The sequence below is a fragment of the Anolis carolinensis genome, chromosome 2 (genome assembly GCF_035594765.1).
Source record: "Anolis carolinensis isolate JA03-04 chromosome 2, rAnoCar3.1.pri, whole genome shotgun sequence".
NCBI lineage: Eukaryota > Metazoa > Chordata > Lepidosauria > Squamata > Dactyloidae > Anolis > Anolis carolinensis.
Window position 1 is genome coordinate 258,960,449 of NC_085842.1, and position 17,115 is coordinate 258,977,563.

The following is a 17,115-nucleotide window of genomic DNA, read 5'->3' on the forward strand; positions in this document are numbered from 1 at the left end:
AAGTGGGCAACAGCGACCGCATTGTCCGTGGCTTTGAACAACTCCTCCTCCGTGCATGAGGCAGGGCATTGTGGGCAAACATACATATGCGGAGTTGTTTGTTCTGCTCCACAGTCACACAAGGTGGAGGATTCCGCGAGGTAGTGCCACCTTGCCAAGTTGTCTTTTGATCTGCCCACTCTGCTTTTTGGTCTAAAACTATGAAGCTGTCTTATACCAATAATTGTTTCATATAGATTAGCGTTATCTATGCAGACAGTCAGCAGTTCCCCATTGTTTTAGGCAAGAAACTCTTTTGGGGAGTGTTGTTTTTTAAGGGTTTGATTCAGAGCTTTGGTAATGATGAACATATAATTTACATATATATCTTTGATTCAACTAGGGATCTCCACTAAATGTACAGAACCTCAAAAAACTGTATTTGAAAAGGAACAATAGAAGGAGAAGGCATACCTCACAAGGGACCCTAGAAATTATCAATCCTCATCTTCATTATCACTAGTGCTTAGAGTTGATATATCTAGGAACATCTTAGTCACCTAATTCACAATGAAAGGGAATGAAATTTGATATTAATGTAGTAATTTATGATCATCCTCTTTAGGAAATGCTCCTCCTCTAAAATCTAATCACACCCTCTCACAAACTGAAAATCAGAGGCTTTCAAGGAGGCCTTCTTTGATGAAGTAACAAGGACAGTTACTCTCCAAACTTTCCCTTCAACATGCTGAAAGTGCCAAGTCAATGTGTTCAGACAAAGAAGTAAAGGGGCAGAAGATGCAACATTTAGCTTCTTTTTCATGCCTTCCCTTCTGTTTGGAATGGTACCACTATCGCTTGCTGTTTCATTGGGAGAATGAAACAAGAAGGACAAAAGATTGAGAACGAGAAAGGATGGAGAACTGCTGAAGAAAGATTATTCCCTTGCTCTTCTCCTTTTATGTGACCATTATTAAGAGAGAGAAAACACGGTCCCTCAGTTGATAAGACAGTAAAAGAATCCAGTGATTGGGACATAGCACCTTCCCCAAGAGCCGATAGGTCCTGGGAAACACTCACCAGTTCCTTAGAAGGGGAGGATTGTTGAACCACTGTGACAGGGAAGGGGCAGTTAAAAGCTCCTGACTTAACCTATTCAAATTAAGAACAAAACCATGTCACTCCTGGACTAAGGAATAATGAAAGGGGACAATAAAATACAAAGGAATAGAAGTAAACTGCCAAACATCTAAATACTACAAAGTCAGTTTAGGAGCCCTGGCTTAATTATGTCCTTGGAGGATCAAGCCAAAGTGTGACAACTCCCTTGACTTTTCTTTTAGACCTCCTTCCCAAGGAAAAGATAATTTACTCCTCCCTGTTTGTTCTTCTTCTCTGACTAAGAATGCATAGACTTTGGAGAGCTTTTATTCAAATCCCTAGTAACTGTTAGTGCATATGTCCCAATTTTATAATATATCCAGAAAGGATACAATATGTTCCAGAAACCACATGAATCCCATACATTTAATTTCCACAGCCCCCTAGCCTATTCTCCCACCACCAAATTATTTGCAGAATTTACTACTGCCATAACAATAGTAAGGAAAAGAATATTCAAATGTCTGCAAAGTTCTGGATTGGTGAAATCTGCACGCTTATTCTGTGCAAATTTCAAATGCAAAAAATTTCAGATATTTTTATAGAAAACAGTATTTTGTGCAGAGAAAACACATATCTGCATAGAAAATATTTTAACACATATATCTATATAAAAATATTGTTTTATGTACTGAAGCTACTGTTTCCTGTTCAAAGGGAACCAGATTTTACACACAGTATGTCCAAAATTTTGATTAGGTTTCAAAAGTTATGTGTTCTTTTAAAACCTTCTAAGAACTAGAAAATAGTTGTTAAAATTGCCTATTGTTCCTTTGAGAATAAACTTAGTGCAGTATTAGCATTAGTAATGATCAGCTCAACACAAAAAGAATTTCCAGCCAAAACTGTCACAAATTGTTAGTCCTGAGTCTTCTACTCCTGAACTTCCACCTCCTACCCACATAGTGTAACTATTCATTAGTTGCTTTCACCATAATGTCCTTCCTTTGTCTCCAGTAGAACCCTGTGATATGCCTCATTATGTGCTCTCCTAGTGCTCTATGGTGTTAGAGGAAATGCTGTCATTGTCCACACCAAGAGAGCCACTGAATTTGAATAGGAATTACAGTTCAGGAAGAGTTCTATGAGAGCCACTGCAAACACTCCTCTCTGATCTCTAAGAGGTTATTCACCACTATATTGTACACCTTTATAATATAATTAGCTTCCCTGTTCATCCTAATCAACATGTATTTAAAACAAAGAGTCAGTGAGGTGCATACAGCTTAAAATATCTTAGGTGTTCCTTCACTCATTTTCAGTAGAAACATGAATACATTACAGATTTAACATATACAAGTTTTTACTATTTTTTTAAAAGAAAGAAAGCATCATTTACTTGTCATTGAACACATACTAGAACAGTGGTTTCTAGGCTTGATTCCCCAGATGCCTCTGGATCTCAGTCCTCAATGCTCCTGACCACTGCTTATGCTGACAAGAGTTTCTGGGAGTTGTAATCTAACAGAACCATTGAACTATAGAAAAATAACTGCTTATTACAATCACAACTCTCTACATTTCCATAGCCTCTATGTAAGGACAACATAAAAAATAACATGAAAAAGTATTTCTCATGTTACAGGTACACAGCACCTATAGTTAGTATACTCTGCATCTGCACACAGATTCTGAAGCAGTCCCCATTACTTTCGCTTTATACGTAAAATGCAGTCAGACACCAACATTTTCTTTCAAACTATTTAAAAGTACATGAATATGAATCTTTTTCAAAATGAAAAGAAAAAGATATTAATAAAATGTAATGCTATTCTTTCCCACTTTTCATTCCCTGAATTTTGGAGGCCTAAAATAATTGCAGTTTATTAGTTAAGCTTTCTAATAAAGGAATGCTGATTAAACTGAATAAATATCTGTTTGTGAAAATGCTTTTGCTACATTCATTTTGCAACTCTACCAAGAGTAGTGTCTCTAGAGTACTTTGCCCTGTAGTTGCTGTTTTAAAAAATAATTTACAACGAAAGGCTATTATGTACACAACTGTCACATTTAATAGTTTTCTTTCAGTTCAAGAGATTATTGATTCCAGCAACGTTCTCTGTTTAAAATTGCTCAACTTCCCCATGGTCTCTCAGTGGGAATTCTTGCAAACTGAAGAAACTCTTCAAGTGCAACCAAAGCATACAGTGTAAGTACCATGCCAGACCACACAGATGAGAGAGAAAAGAGGAAAGGGTGTGTTTGTGTATGTTGGGGGAAGGGGGGAGGTTTACAAAACAAACAACCAAAAACAATAAAAGGTCCTAATGATACCTTTCTGCAGTGTTCCACATGTCATTATGAGTTAAACCCATGGAAAAAAGTAAAACTACTATTTACTTTGGATAAAATAATGAAAGGGCAAACATCTTAAACTTTCCTAAGGCGAGGTTTCAGAGACAAGCCAGGATAATTTGTTTATGGCCATTCCTGTCAGTTTGAAAATCTAGAACAGGAAGAGAAAATTATATTTCATCTTCTTATCCCAGAACTTCAACCATAAGGAAAGTCGTGATGAGGAAGATAAAGTACATAGTTTCCTATCAGCTTCACTGCAAAGCTAACAATAAGAGCAGTTAAAGATAATTCAATTTCCATGGTTGAGACTGACCAGTAAATATTATAATTAACTTTATTTTAATGTAGTCATATTTATTCTATTTAGCTTGCAAGGTCTATCAGCAAGATAAGCCTCAGTTATCTAGCTAATTAATTTGGTTTTTTTTTAAAATGTAAGTACAGGTCAGTTTGTCTTTGCTGGCAAACATAGCATTCAAGCACTACAAAAAAGCAGACAAAGACAAACAAAACAAAAAAAAAAGAAATCAGTTGTCATAGCAGAAGAGACAGAAATCTCATCCAAAGGGGAGTTGGAAGGATCATTTGTGACTTGTTTTCTAAGAATTCTGGCACATCAATTCTAAACACATTTGCTTGGATGCTGTAGTGTCTTCCAGTTCAACTCCTTTCTATGTAGCAGGGTTTTTACTATTTATTTTAAACAGAGACAGCAATCCCACATGCTTGGAAGTAATCGTGACAAATTTCAGTGAAACTTACTTCAATGTATGCCTATAATGACATCCCTATCTATCATCTCTCTCTTCTAATGGAGATTACTTAAAGAACACAGGACAGGGGTATGTGCCACTTTAATTACTTGGACTCAGGCAATTCGAACAGTTGCCAAAAGTGAAGATTTAAAAAGAGTGCCTATTGCATCAAAATATTTTAATGGAGGTTACATTACCAGTAAGAACACCACAGTACTGACTATGAGAAGTGGGATTTTCAGTGGCTCTCTCATGTATGGACCTTTTACGTCTGTAAACCCGATGTGCATGACCTGTCACAGCCAATGTGTGATTGAGTGGTTCAATAAATATGAAGTCGTCATTCATCTGCAAAAAACCCATCTGCAGGGGAAAACAAAAGCAACAGATATGGCATGTTACTTAATGCATGGCTCCATCATGCCATGTACAGAATGAATTGAATTAAAGTCTTAGTATGTTCTAAGAACTTCTGCAACAGCAAGTAATACTGATAATAATGGGCTGCACTTACTGCTACAACATAAATATAATGTTGCAAATCACAATGCAGGCAGATTCAAAAGTGCAGATCGAGAAAATTCAGAAGCTATACCCTTCTGGAAAAGATGCTTATCCTGCTTTCCTTTGTCCCTTTTATTCACAGCACTAAAATAAATGTAATTTACTTTTATTTCATCTGTGTGGATGGGAGGCAACATTCCAACAGAAGATGCACAGTGAAATATCTAAAATGTTAAAAGCCTGCACAACGAGTGCAATCTAATATCTATACATTTGTTTTGTTTTGAATTGCACCATGTGTATTAAACAAAAGGGTAAAGAACTAGATGTTCTTCAAATGCCACATTTCCTCTTACATGAACACAAATTCTGTGTACCAAACAAGCTTAATAAATCATTGGAAAAAAGTTCAGTTAAACTGAAGGCAGTCAGAAAGGAGGAAGAGTACATACTGCTGGACTGACTTAACAAAGGAAGACACAGTCCTAAGCTTGGAAATTAGCATTGCAACTGAGCTTCTGGTAACAGGATAACCCTTAGAAGCCTTTCATTCAGAAGGCCACACCAAGTCAAAGCCAACTTGATGGCACATAGCAACAACAACAACAAGGTACAGAATTTGGTAAAGCAAATGTGAACAATGTATTTTGAAATTCATATAGTGATAGCAGAAAAAGACTGATTTAAAATGTGCTTGCTTTTCATACAAAGGAATGATGTCTGTGTTGGAGGAAAAGATAAAGGATATTTGATATGAAAAAAAATCCATGGCTCATACAACTGACCAAGTAGCTTCAGGGCCTCATCAGACAGGAAAATTTTAGCATCCTAGGATGCTCCAACCCTGTTTTAGGAACAGAGCCCCAGCCAGCCATCGCACGATGTCATGTGGGATTCTTTGGCTGCTGCGGCGAAAGCACCGGCCCCAACAGGGGAGGGAGCATCCTTGGACGCTTCTCTCCCATAATGGGAGTTTACTAAACTTGAGGGAGCGAGTTGACTATTGTTTTCTGCCTGGTATTTAAAGTACTTTTCAACCAAAAAGGGTCCCAGAGAGCTGTCAATTCTGGTTCTCTTCTGCCAGACTTGAAATCCAAATAAGACATGGCACACAAGGAAAAACGAATGACATTGAGGTAGGGAATTACATCCAGCAGATATTGCCTGTCCTTCTTTCTTTCAGGTCCCCTCTACGCGGTCATATAAAATCCAAATTATCTGCTTTGAACTGGATTATATGGCAGTGTAGAAGGGGCCTCTGAGGCCACAGCAGTGACAGTTCAGATGGAAGGAGGATTTTTCATTAGCTGCTGAACCAAGGCATGATGGAACTGGGCCTAGATAGTGCTGAACTTTTACATGCAAAGTTCAACCAGGAAGCTCACTGGGTGGCCTTAGATAAATCACTATAATTCAACCTAAGGCAGAGAGTAACTTCACAAAGTAACTATAACACCCGGAGTGCTTTAAAATGGTAAACAATAATGGAGATAAAAAGGACCTCCTCATTCTATATAAAGGGCATGTTTCCAGGCTTTGACATAATTGTCTTTAATGGAAAAAAGAGAAATAACTTTTACTGCCCTAAGGAAACAGTATGTCTGGCAACCTCTTACCAAGGAGAGGAAACAGGTTTGATTTAAAATGATCAGAATACGAAACAGCCAAATTAAAATCGCTTGAACACTCTGAAGGAGTAGCAATGTCCACTTAAAGATATAAAACGATGGAGCTGGTCAAATCCCAATTAGAAGACAGCACTACAAATGTAAGATATTAAAGTTCCCCTCCCTTGTCCGTCTACCCTTATTACTTTGACTCAACAACAAGCAAACTAGGTTTCAGAAGAGATTATTAATATACATGAAAGCTGATATAAGTATGGGCAGTACTTCAAGTAACTCATCCCAATGCATTCAAGAGCCGAGGAGGGAAACTTCCAGGGGCCAAAGGGTGGGTTTTCTGTCCCAGAAACCAGTAGGGTTTCTGCCAAAAAAAGTCCCAAAGCCAAAACCAGAAGTCTCTTTCTAGTTTTGAAAAAATGATACCAGAAAGCACTGGTGCACATTCAAACCATACTTTGAAAGAAAAAGATGACTTGGGGAACACAAAAACTGTCTTTGTCCCATCCAACTCTTGATTTAGGGCTTTAGTGGCATTTTTAGTTGGGTCCAGGGATACACTGATAATAAGTACAGCTGATACAATCTCAATCCTTGGTTACACTAGCAACATACCCCAAATTGGGCTAGAGGTTACTCCTGGATGTCCAAAAGATGTTCAAGGACTTTTAGTCCCTATTGCATGGTAAAACCAGTTAACTCATTTTTCCCTGTGTTATAAATCTGGGACTTCTCTGGAGCTTCCCCAATAGCCTGGAGGTCTGCACTTTGGATTTTCTATGAACAGCTGGACCTGTTCTAATTCAAATCAGTCCAGCTGATATCAGCAAAGGCACTTGGCGATGGCCAGAAACTCTCCAGAACTCCGTGAATGCTATGAGAAACAATGGAAAAGGTAAGGGTGAGCATCTAGTAGGGTTGAAACAGATTCTGCCTGACTGAACAGTCAGGAATTTGTCCCTGCTACTGTTTTAGTTTGAGAGTGGAGCATGAAAACATTTCTGCAGAATCTGGAGCTAAATAGCAATGCTTTAGACCAGCCCCACATTTGGATGCCCATGTAGATGGGCCCTCAGTGTCACATGTGTGTGTGTGTGTGTGTGTGTGTGTAATATATCTATATCTATATATACACATGTTTCTAAGTACAGATTGTGCATTCCTTATGCTTCTGCATTCTTTCCAAAAAACACTTGAAAACATAAGGTTTGCATATATCTAATACTAAAGCTAAACCATGAAGGGGCACCCAAGATGGGAAGGTCATGGCAGAGAGGTCAGATCAGAACAAACAGAGATATGTCAGTATACCATTGGAAGATGGTCAAAATGCTACTGGGGAGGAACACAGGAAAGGTTCAACTAGCCCCAGATGTGATGACACAGTTAGCCCAAAGCCGAAAGGAAGGCTAACGGCCAATGATGTTGGAGGTGAATGATGAATCCAATGTTCTAAAGATCAACACACTATAGGAACCTGGAATGTAAGATCTATGAACCAGGGCACATTGTACGTGGTTATTGGTGAGATGTCAAGAATACAGATAGACAGTCTGGGAGTCAGTGAACTGAAATGGACTGGAATGGGCCACTTCACAACAGATGGCCACCAGATATACTACTGTGGACAAGAGGAACACCGAAGAAATGGAGTAGCCTTCATAATTAATAATAAAGTTGCTAAAGCAGTGCTTGGATACAACCCCAAAAAAATTAGAATGATCTCAATTCAAGTTCAAAGTAAACCATTTATAATCACAGTGATTAAAATATATGCCCCAACCACAGCCGCTGAAGAAACAGAAGTAGATCAGTTCTATGAGGATCTGCAGCATCTACTGGATAATACACAAAAAAGACACATTATTTTAATTACAGGAGATTTGAATGCTAAGGTGGGCCGTCAAATGACAACCGGGATCACAGGCAAGCATGGTTTGGGACAGCAAAATGAAACGGGTTATAGGCTGATAGAATTTTGCCAGGAAAACTCACTGTGCATAACAAACACTCTCTTCCAACAACCTAAAAGACGGCTTTATACATGGACTTCACCAGATGGTCAACACCGAAATAGGATTGACTACATCCTTTGCAGCCAAAGGTGGTGGACATCCATCCAGTCGGTGAAAACAAGACCTGGAGCTGACTGTAGTTCAGATCATGAACTTCTTATTTCACAATTTAGAATCAGACTAAGGAGATTGGGGAAAATACACAGACCAGTTAGATATGATCTCACAAATATTCCTAGTGAATATACAGTGGAGGTGAAGAGTAGATTTCAAGGGTTAGCTTTAATAAATAGAGTCCCAGAAGAACTATGCACAGTTGACAACATTGTTCAGTAGGCAGCAACAAAGTACGTCCCAAAGTCAAAGAAAACCAAGAAGGCAAGATGGTTGTCTGCTGAGACACTGGAAGTAGCCCAAGAAAGAAGGAAGGCGAAAGGAAACAGTGATAGGGGGAGATATGCCCAATTAAATGCACAATTCCAGATGTTATCCAGAAGAGATAAGTAACTAATTTTAAACAAGCAATACATGGAAATGGAAGAAGACAATAGAATAGGAAGGACAAGAGACCTCTTCCAGAAAATTAGAAACATCGGAGGTAAATTTCAGGCAAAAATGGACATGATCAAAAACAAAGATGGCAAGGATCTAACAGAAGCTGAAGAGATCAAGAAAAAGTGGCGAGAATAAACAGAAGATCTGTATAGGAAGGATAATAATATCGAGGATAGCTTTGATGGTGTGGTGAGTGAATTAGAACCAGACATCCTGAGGAGCGAGGTTGAATGGGTCTTAAGAAGCATTGCTAATAACAAGGCAGCAGGAGACGACGGGATCCCAGTTGAGTTGTTTAAAATCTTGTAAGATGATGCTGTCAAGGTGATGCATGCCTATATGCCAGCAAATATGGAAAATACAAGAATAGCCATCAGATTGGGGGGGGGGGGGGGAAATCAATTTATATTTCCATACCAAAAAAGGGAAACACTAAAGAATGCTCAAACTTTCATACAGTGGCACTTATTTCACATGCCAGTAGCGTAATGCTCAAGAGCCTGCAAGACAAACTCCAGCAATACATGGAGTGAGAGCTGCCAGATGTACAAGCTACCCAGCAGAGGAACAAGAGACCAAATTGCCAATATCCACTGCATAATGGAGGAAGCTAGGGAGTTTCAGAAAAACATCTATTTCTTTTTTATTGACTATTCTAAAGCCTTCGACTGTGTGGATCATAATAAATAAATAATATAAGTTCTTGGTGGTATGGGGATACCAAGTCACCTTGTCTGTCTCCTGAGAAATCTGTATAACAACTAAGTAGCAACAGTAAGAACAGATCACGGAACAACAGAGTGTTTCAAGATAGGGAAAGGAGTACAGCAGGGCTGTATACTTTCACCTTATCTATTCAACTTGTATGCAGAACACATCATGCGGCATGCGGGGCTTGATGAATCCAAGGCTGGAGTTAAAACTGGTGGAAGAAATATTAACAACCTTAGATATGCAGATGATACCACTTTGATGGCGAGGAGGAGCTAAGGAGCCTTATCACCAAGGTGAAAGAAGAAAGTGCAAAAGCTGGGTTGCAGTTAAACATTAGTAAAACCAAGATTATGGCAATCAGACTGATTGATAAATGGCAAATAAAGGGAGAAAACATGGAGGCAGTGACAAACTTTATATTTCTAGGCATGAAGATTACTGCAGATGCAAACTGCAGCCAGGAAATCAGAAGACATTTCCTTCTTGGCAGGAGAGTAATGGCCAACCTTGATAAAATAGAGAAGAGTAGAGACATCACACCGGCAGCGAAAATATGCGTAGTTAAAGCAATGGTATTCCCCATAGTAACCTATGGATGCGAGAGCTGGACCATAAGGAAGGCTGAGTGAAGGAAGATAGATGCTTTTGAACTGTGGTGTTGGAGGAAAAATTCTGAGAGTGCCTTGGACCACAAGAAGATCCAACCAGTCCATAGTCCAGGAAATAATGCCTGGCTGCTCACTGGAGGGAAGGATATTAGAGGCAAAGATGAAGTACTTTGGCCACATAATGAGAAGACAGGAAAGCTTGGAGAAGATCATGACGCTGAGGAAAATGGAAGGAAAAAGGAAGAGAGACTGACCAAGGGCAAGATGGTATCCTTGAAGTGACTGGCTTGACCTTGAAGGATCTGGGGTGGTGATGGCCGACAGGAAGCTTTGGCATGGGCTGGTCCATGAGATCACAAAGAGTCAGAAGCGACTGAACGAATAAATAACAACATATCTAATACTTAATATATATTTTCATATATTGTTGTATACAAAGTACTCCTGCAGGTTTAGGAAATGCTGGAAATCTCCAGCTGCCAAGCTCTTCTTCCACTTGGTGAATGGTGGAACATTACTAGGGATTACCTTGGAAATGGGGCTCAAAGCATGAGTGAGGCATGGATTGGCTGGGCAGCTGGAGCTTTTCCAACATAGAATTAATATTTTTCTGCCAAGAAATGTTCTAATAGGTTAACATGATTCCCTGCATTTTTTCCTTTCACCAACAGACTCTCTTTTATCTACCTCACTGACAAACAGCTTAAAGACATAAAAGTTAACTGTTCCTTTTTCTAAGCTTGTGGAAATTTTGCATTACGCATTCTGGGAGTTGAGTTTGCCCAAGGGCACAAAAATTTCTCTGAAAGTTTTATGAAGCTCTGAGCTCAACTGGGCTTGGAATGAGCAGAATGGAAATGCATTTTTATAATCTGATTGTAACACTGAAGTGCTGTCATTAGACATCTGATAAACAACCACAGTTACCTCACTATTGAAAAATGAGGCACATAAAAATATTTGCAGCAAGGCATTAATTTACATTGATCGTTACAAAACTAAATTTTGGCTCATTTTTTTCATATCCAGTTCTTTGTACACATGTATATATTCTATCTTGCCTTGGTTCTCGTTCCTTCCAAGATCTATAGTAGAAACCAATAGCACTTTTTCTGGTACAGATCTTTAATAGAAAAAAAAAAAATCTAAGACAAGTTAGAATATATCCCCACCCACCTCCAGTACTAATCTTCAGCCAAGCCGTAATTCCAAGAACTTCATACATCTGCTGTTTTGGAAAGAAAGTTAAATTGTTGGACATTAGTTAATGATCTCAAAATTGATAAAATTTGCCAGTATACAAATATCTTATTTGTAGTGGGGGGGGGGATGAAAGAACAATACAATATTTAAAGTGAAGAACAATTTTAACCAACATAAACATAACTAAAATGCATTGGATGAATCCAAGTAGGCATAGCTGACAAGGCTATTAAGTAGCTCTTAGAGTTCCCCCCTGTCATGGCTATGTAAATGGGCATGCTTTCCAAGCTTGCAGCATATAAACTAGGAAATCAACGTGGCCCATTTTTAAACCAATCCAAACCTAACCATGTACTTGATTTGCTGTTCCTCGAGGAATCCCTCCAGTCTGGGATTAAACAGCAAGCCATCTAACTTTGAGGTAAATAGAAACCTTTCAGATTTATATAAGTAATGACTTGGTTGTTCTTGTGATTCTTTGCTGCTGTTATATCTTTGCTTTATCCCTGCTTATCACACTATTGGTAGGTTGACACTGAGCCAGATGTTTGGTAGTGGGCTGCATTGCAATATTCCCCTAAGGCAGGGGTCCCCAACTTAAGGTTCGTGGGCCAGATGCACCCTTCCAAAGTAATTTACCCATCCCGCCCTAAACTTTAGACTTGGGGACCGTGAACTGACCCTCTGCTTAAAAGGTTTTAGGACCTCTGCCCTAAGGGCTTGATGGATGTCAGATCTGCTTCATTCCAAGATGAAACAGATTGATATGATTCCCTCCCTCACTGTTCTATCCCCCAGCTGGCATCTTGAGAGAAGAGGCTTCCTCAGATAGCAGTGGAAATCTGTCTTAAACATGGCACCACAAGTTTTTGGCATATTTTTTCCACCGACAATAGGGATCCTTGTTAGATCCCACCCCACCACTCTCCATTTTAGAAGCATGCTGATTTTAATCTATAAAGCATTTTCAAATTGTGTTTGTTACTAAAAAATATTTATTTGTTATAAAATAATGCTTTCTGAAGTGTTAATGTACAGCTGCAGAATACAGACAAAGTATAGGCAAGGTTTAAGTAAAATGTATATTTTCAATAAGTCTTCCAAACCCTTATATTGCCATTTTTTATTTATACTACAGTCATTATCTCAATATATATTCAGTTGCTCTCCCATTGACGGTAGCAGTTAATCAACTACCTTGTTTACAATATTCACTCACTGCACTTTACCCAGTTCGTTTTATCCTATTTATTTGGGTGCCAAATCCATGTTTTTACTATGATTGCCATTTTATATTTTTATTATGTTTAGAGTGTTAATTTAATTTCTGTCTGTATTTTCTGATATTATTTTATTTTGGTTTGCTGTTTTATCCGGGATTGGCCCCATGTAAGCCGCCCCGAGTCCCTTCGGGGAGATGGAGGCGAGGTATAAAAATAAAGTATTATTATTGATATTATTATTATTATTATTTACAATAATGTTAATAATAAATGCTGGAGATGTAAGGAACAGATAGGATCCTTTTTCCACATGTGGTGGAACTGCAAAAAGATAAGGAAATATTGGAAAATGGTCCAAGAGGAATGTATCAAAATCTTCAAAATTAATTTTAAATTGAAACCAGAGCTTCTCCTGTTAGGGCTATATGACCCTACTTATAAGATTGATTTGAATACTGACAAACTTTATTTTATAAATAAAGGAAATGGACAAACTAACTTTTTTGATTAAGAAAATCAATGGCAGAGCAATGAAAGAAACAGATTGGACTATTTTTGAGGACTATTCAATGAAAGATTATAAATGTTGAATTAAACAAGTTGAGGAAGAAAAATGAAGAAGAAGAAAATGGAAGTCACCATTTTTATTTTATTTTATTTTTTATCCCTCATACATACCCCGTTCCTGTTTCCCTCCCTCTTTCCCCCTTATTCCCCCCTCCCTCCCACCCAAATCTCCCATCTAAGAGAACCTGATGGAGAGAGATTGGATTCCTTTTTTCATTCACCACCACCACCGCTCCCTATTTACTTTATCTATCTTATGTTCCCCCTCCCCCATCCTTCCTGGATTCCCTATACCCCAATATGTGTTTTTTGTCTTATTTTTATGTTGTGTTTGGTTTTGTTCTATTTTTGTGTGTTGTATCACTTAAAATAAAAACATTTAACACATTATTATTATTATTATTATTATTATTATTATTATTATTAGGATAATAAATAAATAAATGTTTTAAAATACAGAATTTATGACATTGTGGTTTCAGTCTACAAAACGTTCTCTGGAACAAAAAAATAACACAATTATTGTTCAGCATATTACTTTGTTTTTTTGCTGCCATATAGAATTGAACAGTACCAAATATGTCACATTTGTGTTCTCTTAATTGAACCAAAAAATAGATCAGTAATGCAATCAAATACATGCATGTCTACTCAAAAGTGAGAGCTCTTGTATTTACAGGCAAATTAATTATTGTTATGTAAATGTCATCTCTATCATATAATATGATGCACTCACCATTTGTAATCAAATTATAATCTGATATTATTTCTCTCCAAATGCTTAAAACATGCAAATATGGTGAAGAAAGGTCCACACGTAAGCCATAGTAAGGAGGAGTGGATTTTAGTTATCTCTTTGACTAGGAACTGTGCTCAAATGGCACTGTGGAAACAGCTGGGCTTACCAAGTTTAAAAAGGTGGCTGAAAAAGAAATATTCTCTGAATGCTACCCAAGATACCCACTAGTTGGTATGTAACATGCGAACACACACTGGCCATTGTTAAGCTTTTTTTAAAATCCTGTTAATTTCAAAAGAAAGCATTCTTAAATCATTTCCAATTAAATTGTGTAATCTTAGAACTGTTTTCTTTGACTTGAATCACACTTCACGACCATAGATTGGAGTACAGAGTAGCATGAGGCAGCAACAAGATCAATACAAAACAGTAAAGCATAGTCCATCTGAAAATATTGGCATCACTGTTACATCTGAAACCAACATTGCAGTTTATGATTTGTTCATGAAGAATTACATTGTTAACCTGGAACTGAAATCATTTCACTGGCATCTTTCCACTGAGGCTGCTTTTAAGCAGTCATTTAATCCAAGTCAGAATGTGGATTAAAGAGAACTGGTTTGGTATGGAGTGTCTACACAGGCACCCGAGGAACTGGCAGGAAACTGGGATGGCAGCCACAAAGATCTGCCACGGATCTATCTGATTCAAGGATTCCCCCCCCCCCCCCAACTCTTCTGATGTGATGTGTTAAGAAGCAGTCCAATGATAATCAGCATTATACCACAGTAGAACAAAGCAAGAATGGGAAAGTAAATGTTCCCATGGGAATGCTTTAGTTTCCTCTCTGGAGGGAGTTGCTTGTTTACCTTCCACCAAGCTGTGTATCCACTTTCTTTCTCCAAATGTGTCAGCACGAGCCCTGTCCTCACAAGTGCTTCACATTTTGGTCTGCATTGACTACAAATTGATTGGTTGCAACGGATTTTATATTTTGAACCAAGTTTTCTGGTGAGGTTTTTTTTAATATGTTGTCTCTGGCTGGATACACATTGCCGTACACATTCAGAGTGTATGTTTTGTGGAAACCCTGACCTCAAGATTTGAACTGCATTATATGGCCTATGTAGAAGCACCCATAATTACACTGCTGAAACAGCTTGAGGATTGAAATCATGGGTCCAAAATTTTCAAGTCCTTTAGATACTATAGTTGCTGAATATGTTTTATGCATTTCTCTAAACTTATTTAAATAATTAAAATATGTTTAAAACTACCAAAAGGTTTACACCAAGCCCTTGCCTTTTTCCTAAACTGATGCTATGTTTATTCTTTCTACAGATATTCCTTTTTTAAAAAAAATCATTCTTTTAGAAAATTTAACTTTAACATACATTAAGGCTGGTTTACAGAAAAAGATATGCTTTTCACAGGACTATTTCTTAAACAGTTTATTTTTAAGTAGGCTCAACTGTATACTTTCTTGCCAAGAATTCCTCAAGGGTGCCATTTAAATTTTGCTATAACAAAATCATGTTGAGGGACTGGAAAAAAGCCAACATATAAAATCACAAAGCTCATATTGAACCCATGAACATCCCTGATAGGTTATTCACCAAAAATAAAAAATAAACACATTTAAACCAAATACCAGGTAGAGATACAAACTACTACTGCACACTTCTATGGAGAATTCCAAAATCCTGAAGGCTACACAGATATAATTACATATGATGCAAAACCAAATTTCATAGCTAATAACTTGGCTGGGTTATTCAAAATAACATTCAGAAACAATTATTACCCCACATACAGCATTCCAGCTTGCAGAAAGCATGAAAAAAATTATATTCTGCTTTTTGTTTCTTTTCTTTAATTCTGAGACATGCATCTGAGTGTGTTTCACTTTGAGGTAAATGAATTCAATGTAATGAGAACACCGAATCCACTTGGAGAGGATTTGCAAGATACAATTATAATGAGTACCATTTCCAATATTTTAGAAAGTAATACTTCTAATCTGGATATCAATTTTCTTTATGAAAAAATGCCCTTCTTCCACAAACCAAGATCCAGCACAGTGAAACACTTGACTTTATTTCAAGACCAGACCCTTAAAACAGCCTTGCAGCACAACAAAAGCCAAAGGTTTATTGTGGTGAAAGTTTTCACAAGCCAGAGTCAATTTAGCTGCATGTAATAAAAAATGTTTCTAGACCACAAAGCATTAACAACAATGAATCTGTTAGCTCCTTAACATTTTTATTGTGGTCTAACATCAATCCATCATGAATGAATGAATTGCATACACACATGAGTGCTCCATGTATATGCAAGCTTTGCTTCACAATGAGAAAGGACTCTAGTTTTGCACAGGGAAATTTATGCAAAATACAGAAACTTGAACCAAAAAAGCACTTATCTTGTTCTCAAACTGAAAAATTAGAAACTCATAAGGAATAATGTACCCTTAATAAGACTGTCTCAGGGTACTGAAACATCATGCCCTATTGACAACAAATACTTTAACAATATTTCTTCACAGGAATAGCAACCTCTATTTTGAATTGCTCTGAAAGGCTGCTAACTTCTGCTAGCTTATATAAGAGTGTGTCTAATACTTACAATACTAATTACTTGTAAGTAAACATGCAGAAGATAGCATTGAAATGCCAGCAACATGACAATGACTAAAACTGTTCTTTTTATAGTTTTTATTTTTATTTTTTAATATTTTATTCTTTTTGATACATCCCAACAATTAACTATTTTTGCCATACATAACTTATTTCAGTATACATTGTTCCATATGTAACTATTCCATAAATATCACCCTCTACCCCCGCCCTCCCCCCATACCCCCCACCCCCCTGGAACAGCAATTCAAAATATTGTCAATACAGTTTAACCGTGTGGAATGCCTGGTTCAAGGTGCTGTATCTTTCATCTCTGTCTATTTTGTCAATTAGCACAGTCCATTTCCTGAACCAGTCTTGATCTTTTAGGCTATTTGTATATATATTTTTCTTTTGAATAATGAAGTCATTAATTATATATTCTGATGGTGGGGACGAGAGAGAGGGCCTTCTCCGTCGTGGCCCCCCGGCTTTGGAACTCTCTACCTAGAGAGATCAGGCAGGCCCCTACCCTCCTCTCCTTCCGGAAGAGCTTA

The 17,115-nt window shown here is 37.7% G+C and overlaps 1 protein-coding gene across 3 annotated transcripts in view; it reads right to left on the bottom strand.

Annotated features, from left to right (window-relative positions):
- Positions 1-17,115, bottom strand: part of adamts19 (ADAM metallopeptidase with thrombospondin type 1 motif 19) — a 139,282-nt gene that overhangs the window by 101,444 nt on the left and 20,723 nt on the right. Inside the window, exon 3 of one of the 3 annotated variants that reach the window (XM_062972125.1) lies at positions 4,415-4,556. The exons of 1 other annotated variant lie outside the window; for it this stretch is intronic. In XM_062972125.1, coding sequence (XP_062828195.1) covers positions 4,415-4,556 — 142 coding nt within the window. Of the gene's footprint in view, positions 1-4,390; positions 4,557-17,115 lie in introns of all 3 variants that reach the window. One more of the 3 variants, XM_062972124.1, reaches the window with a different exon arrangement.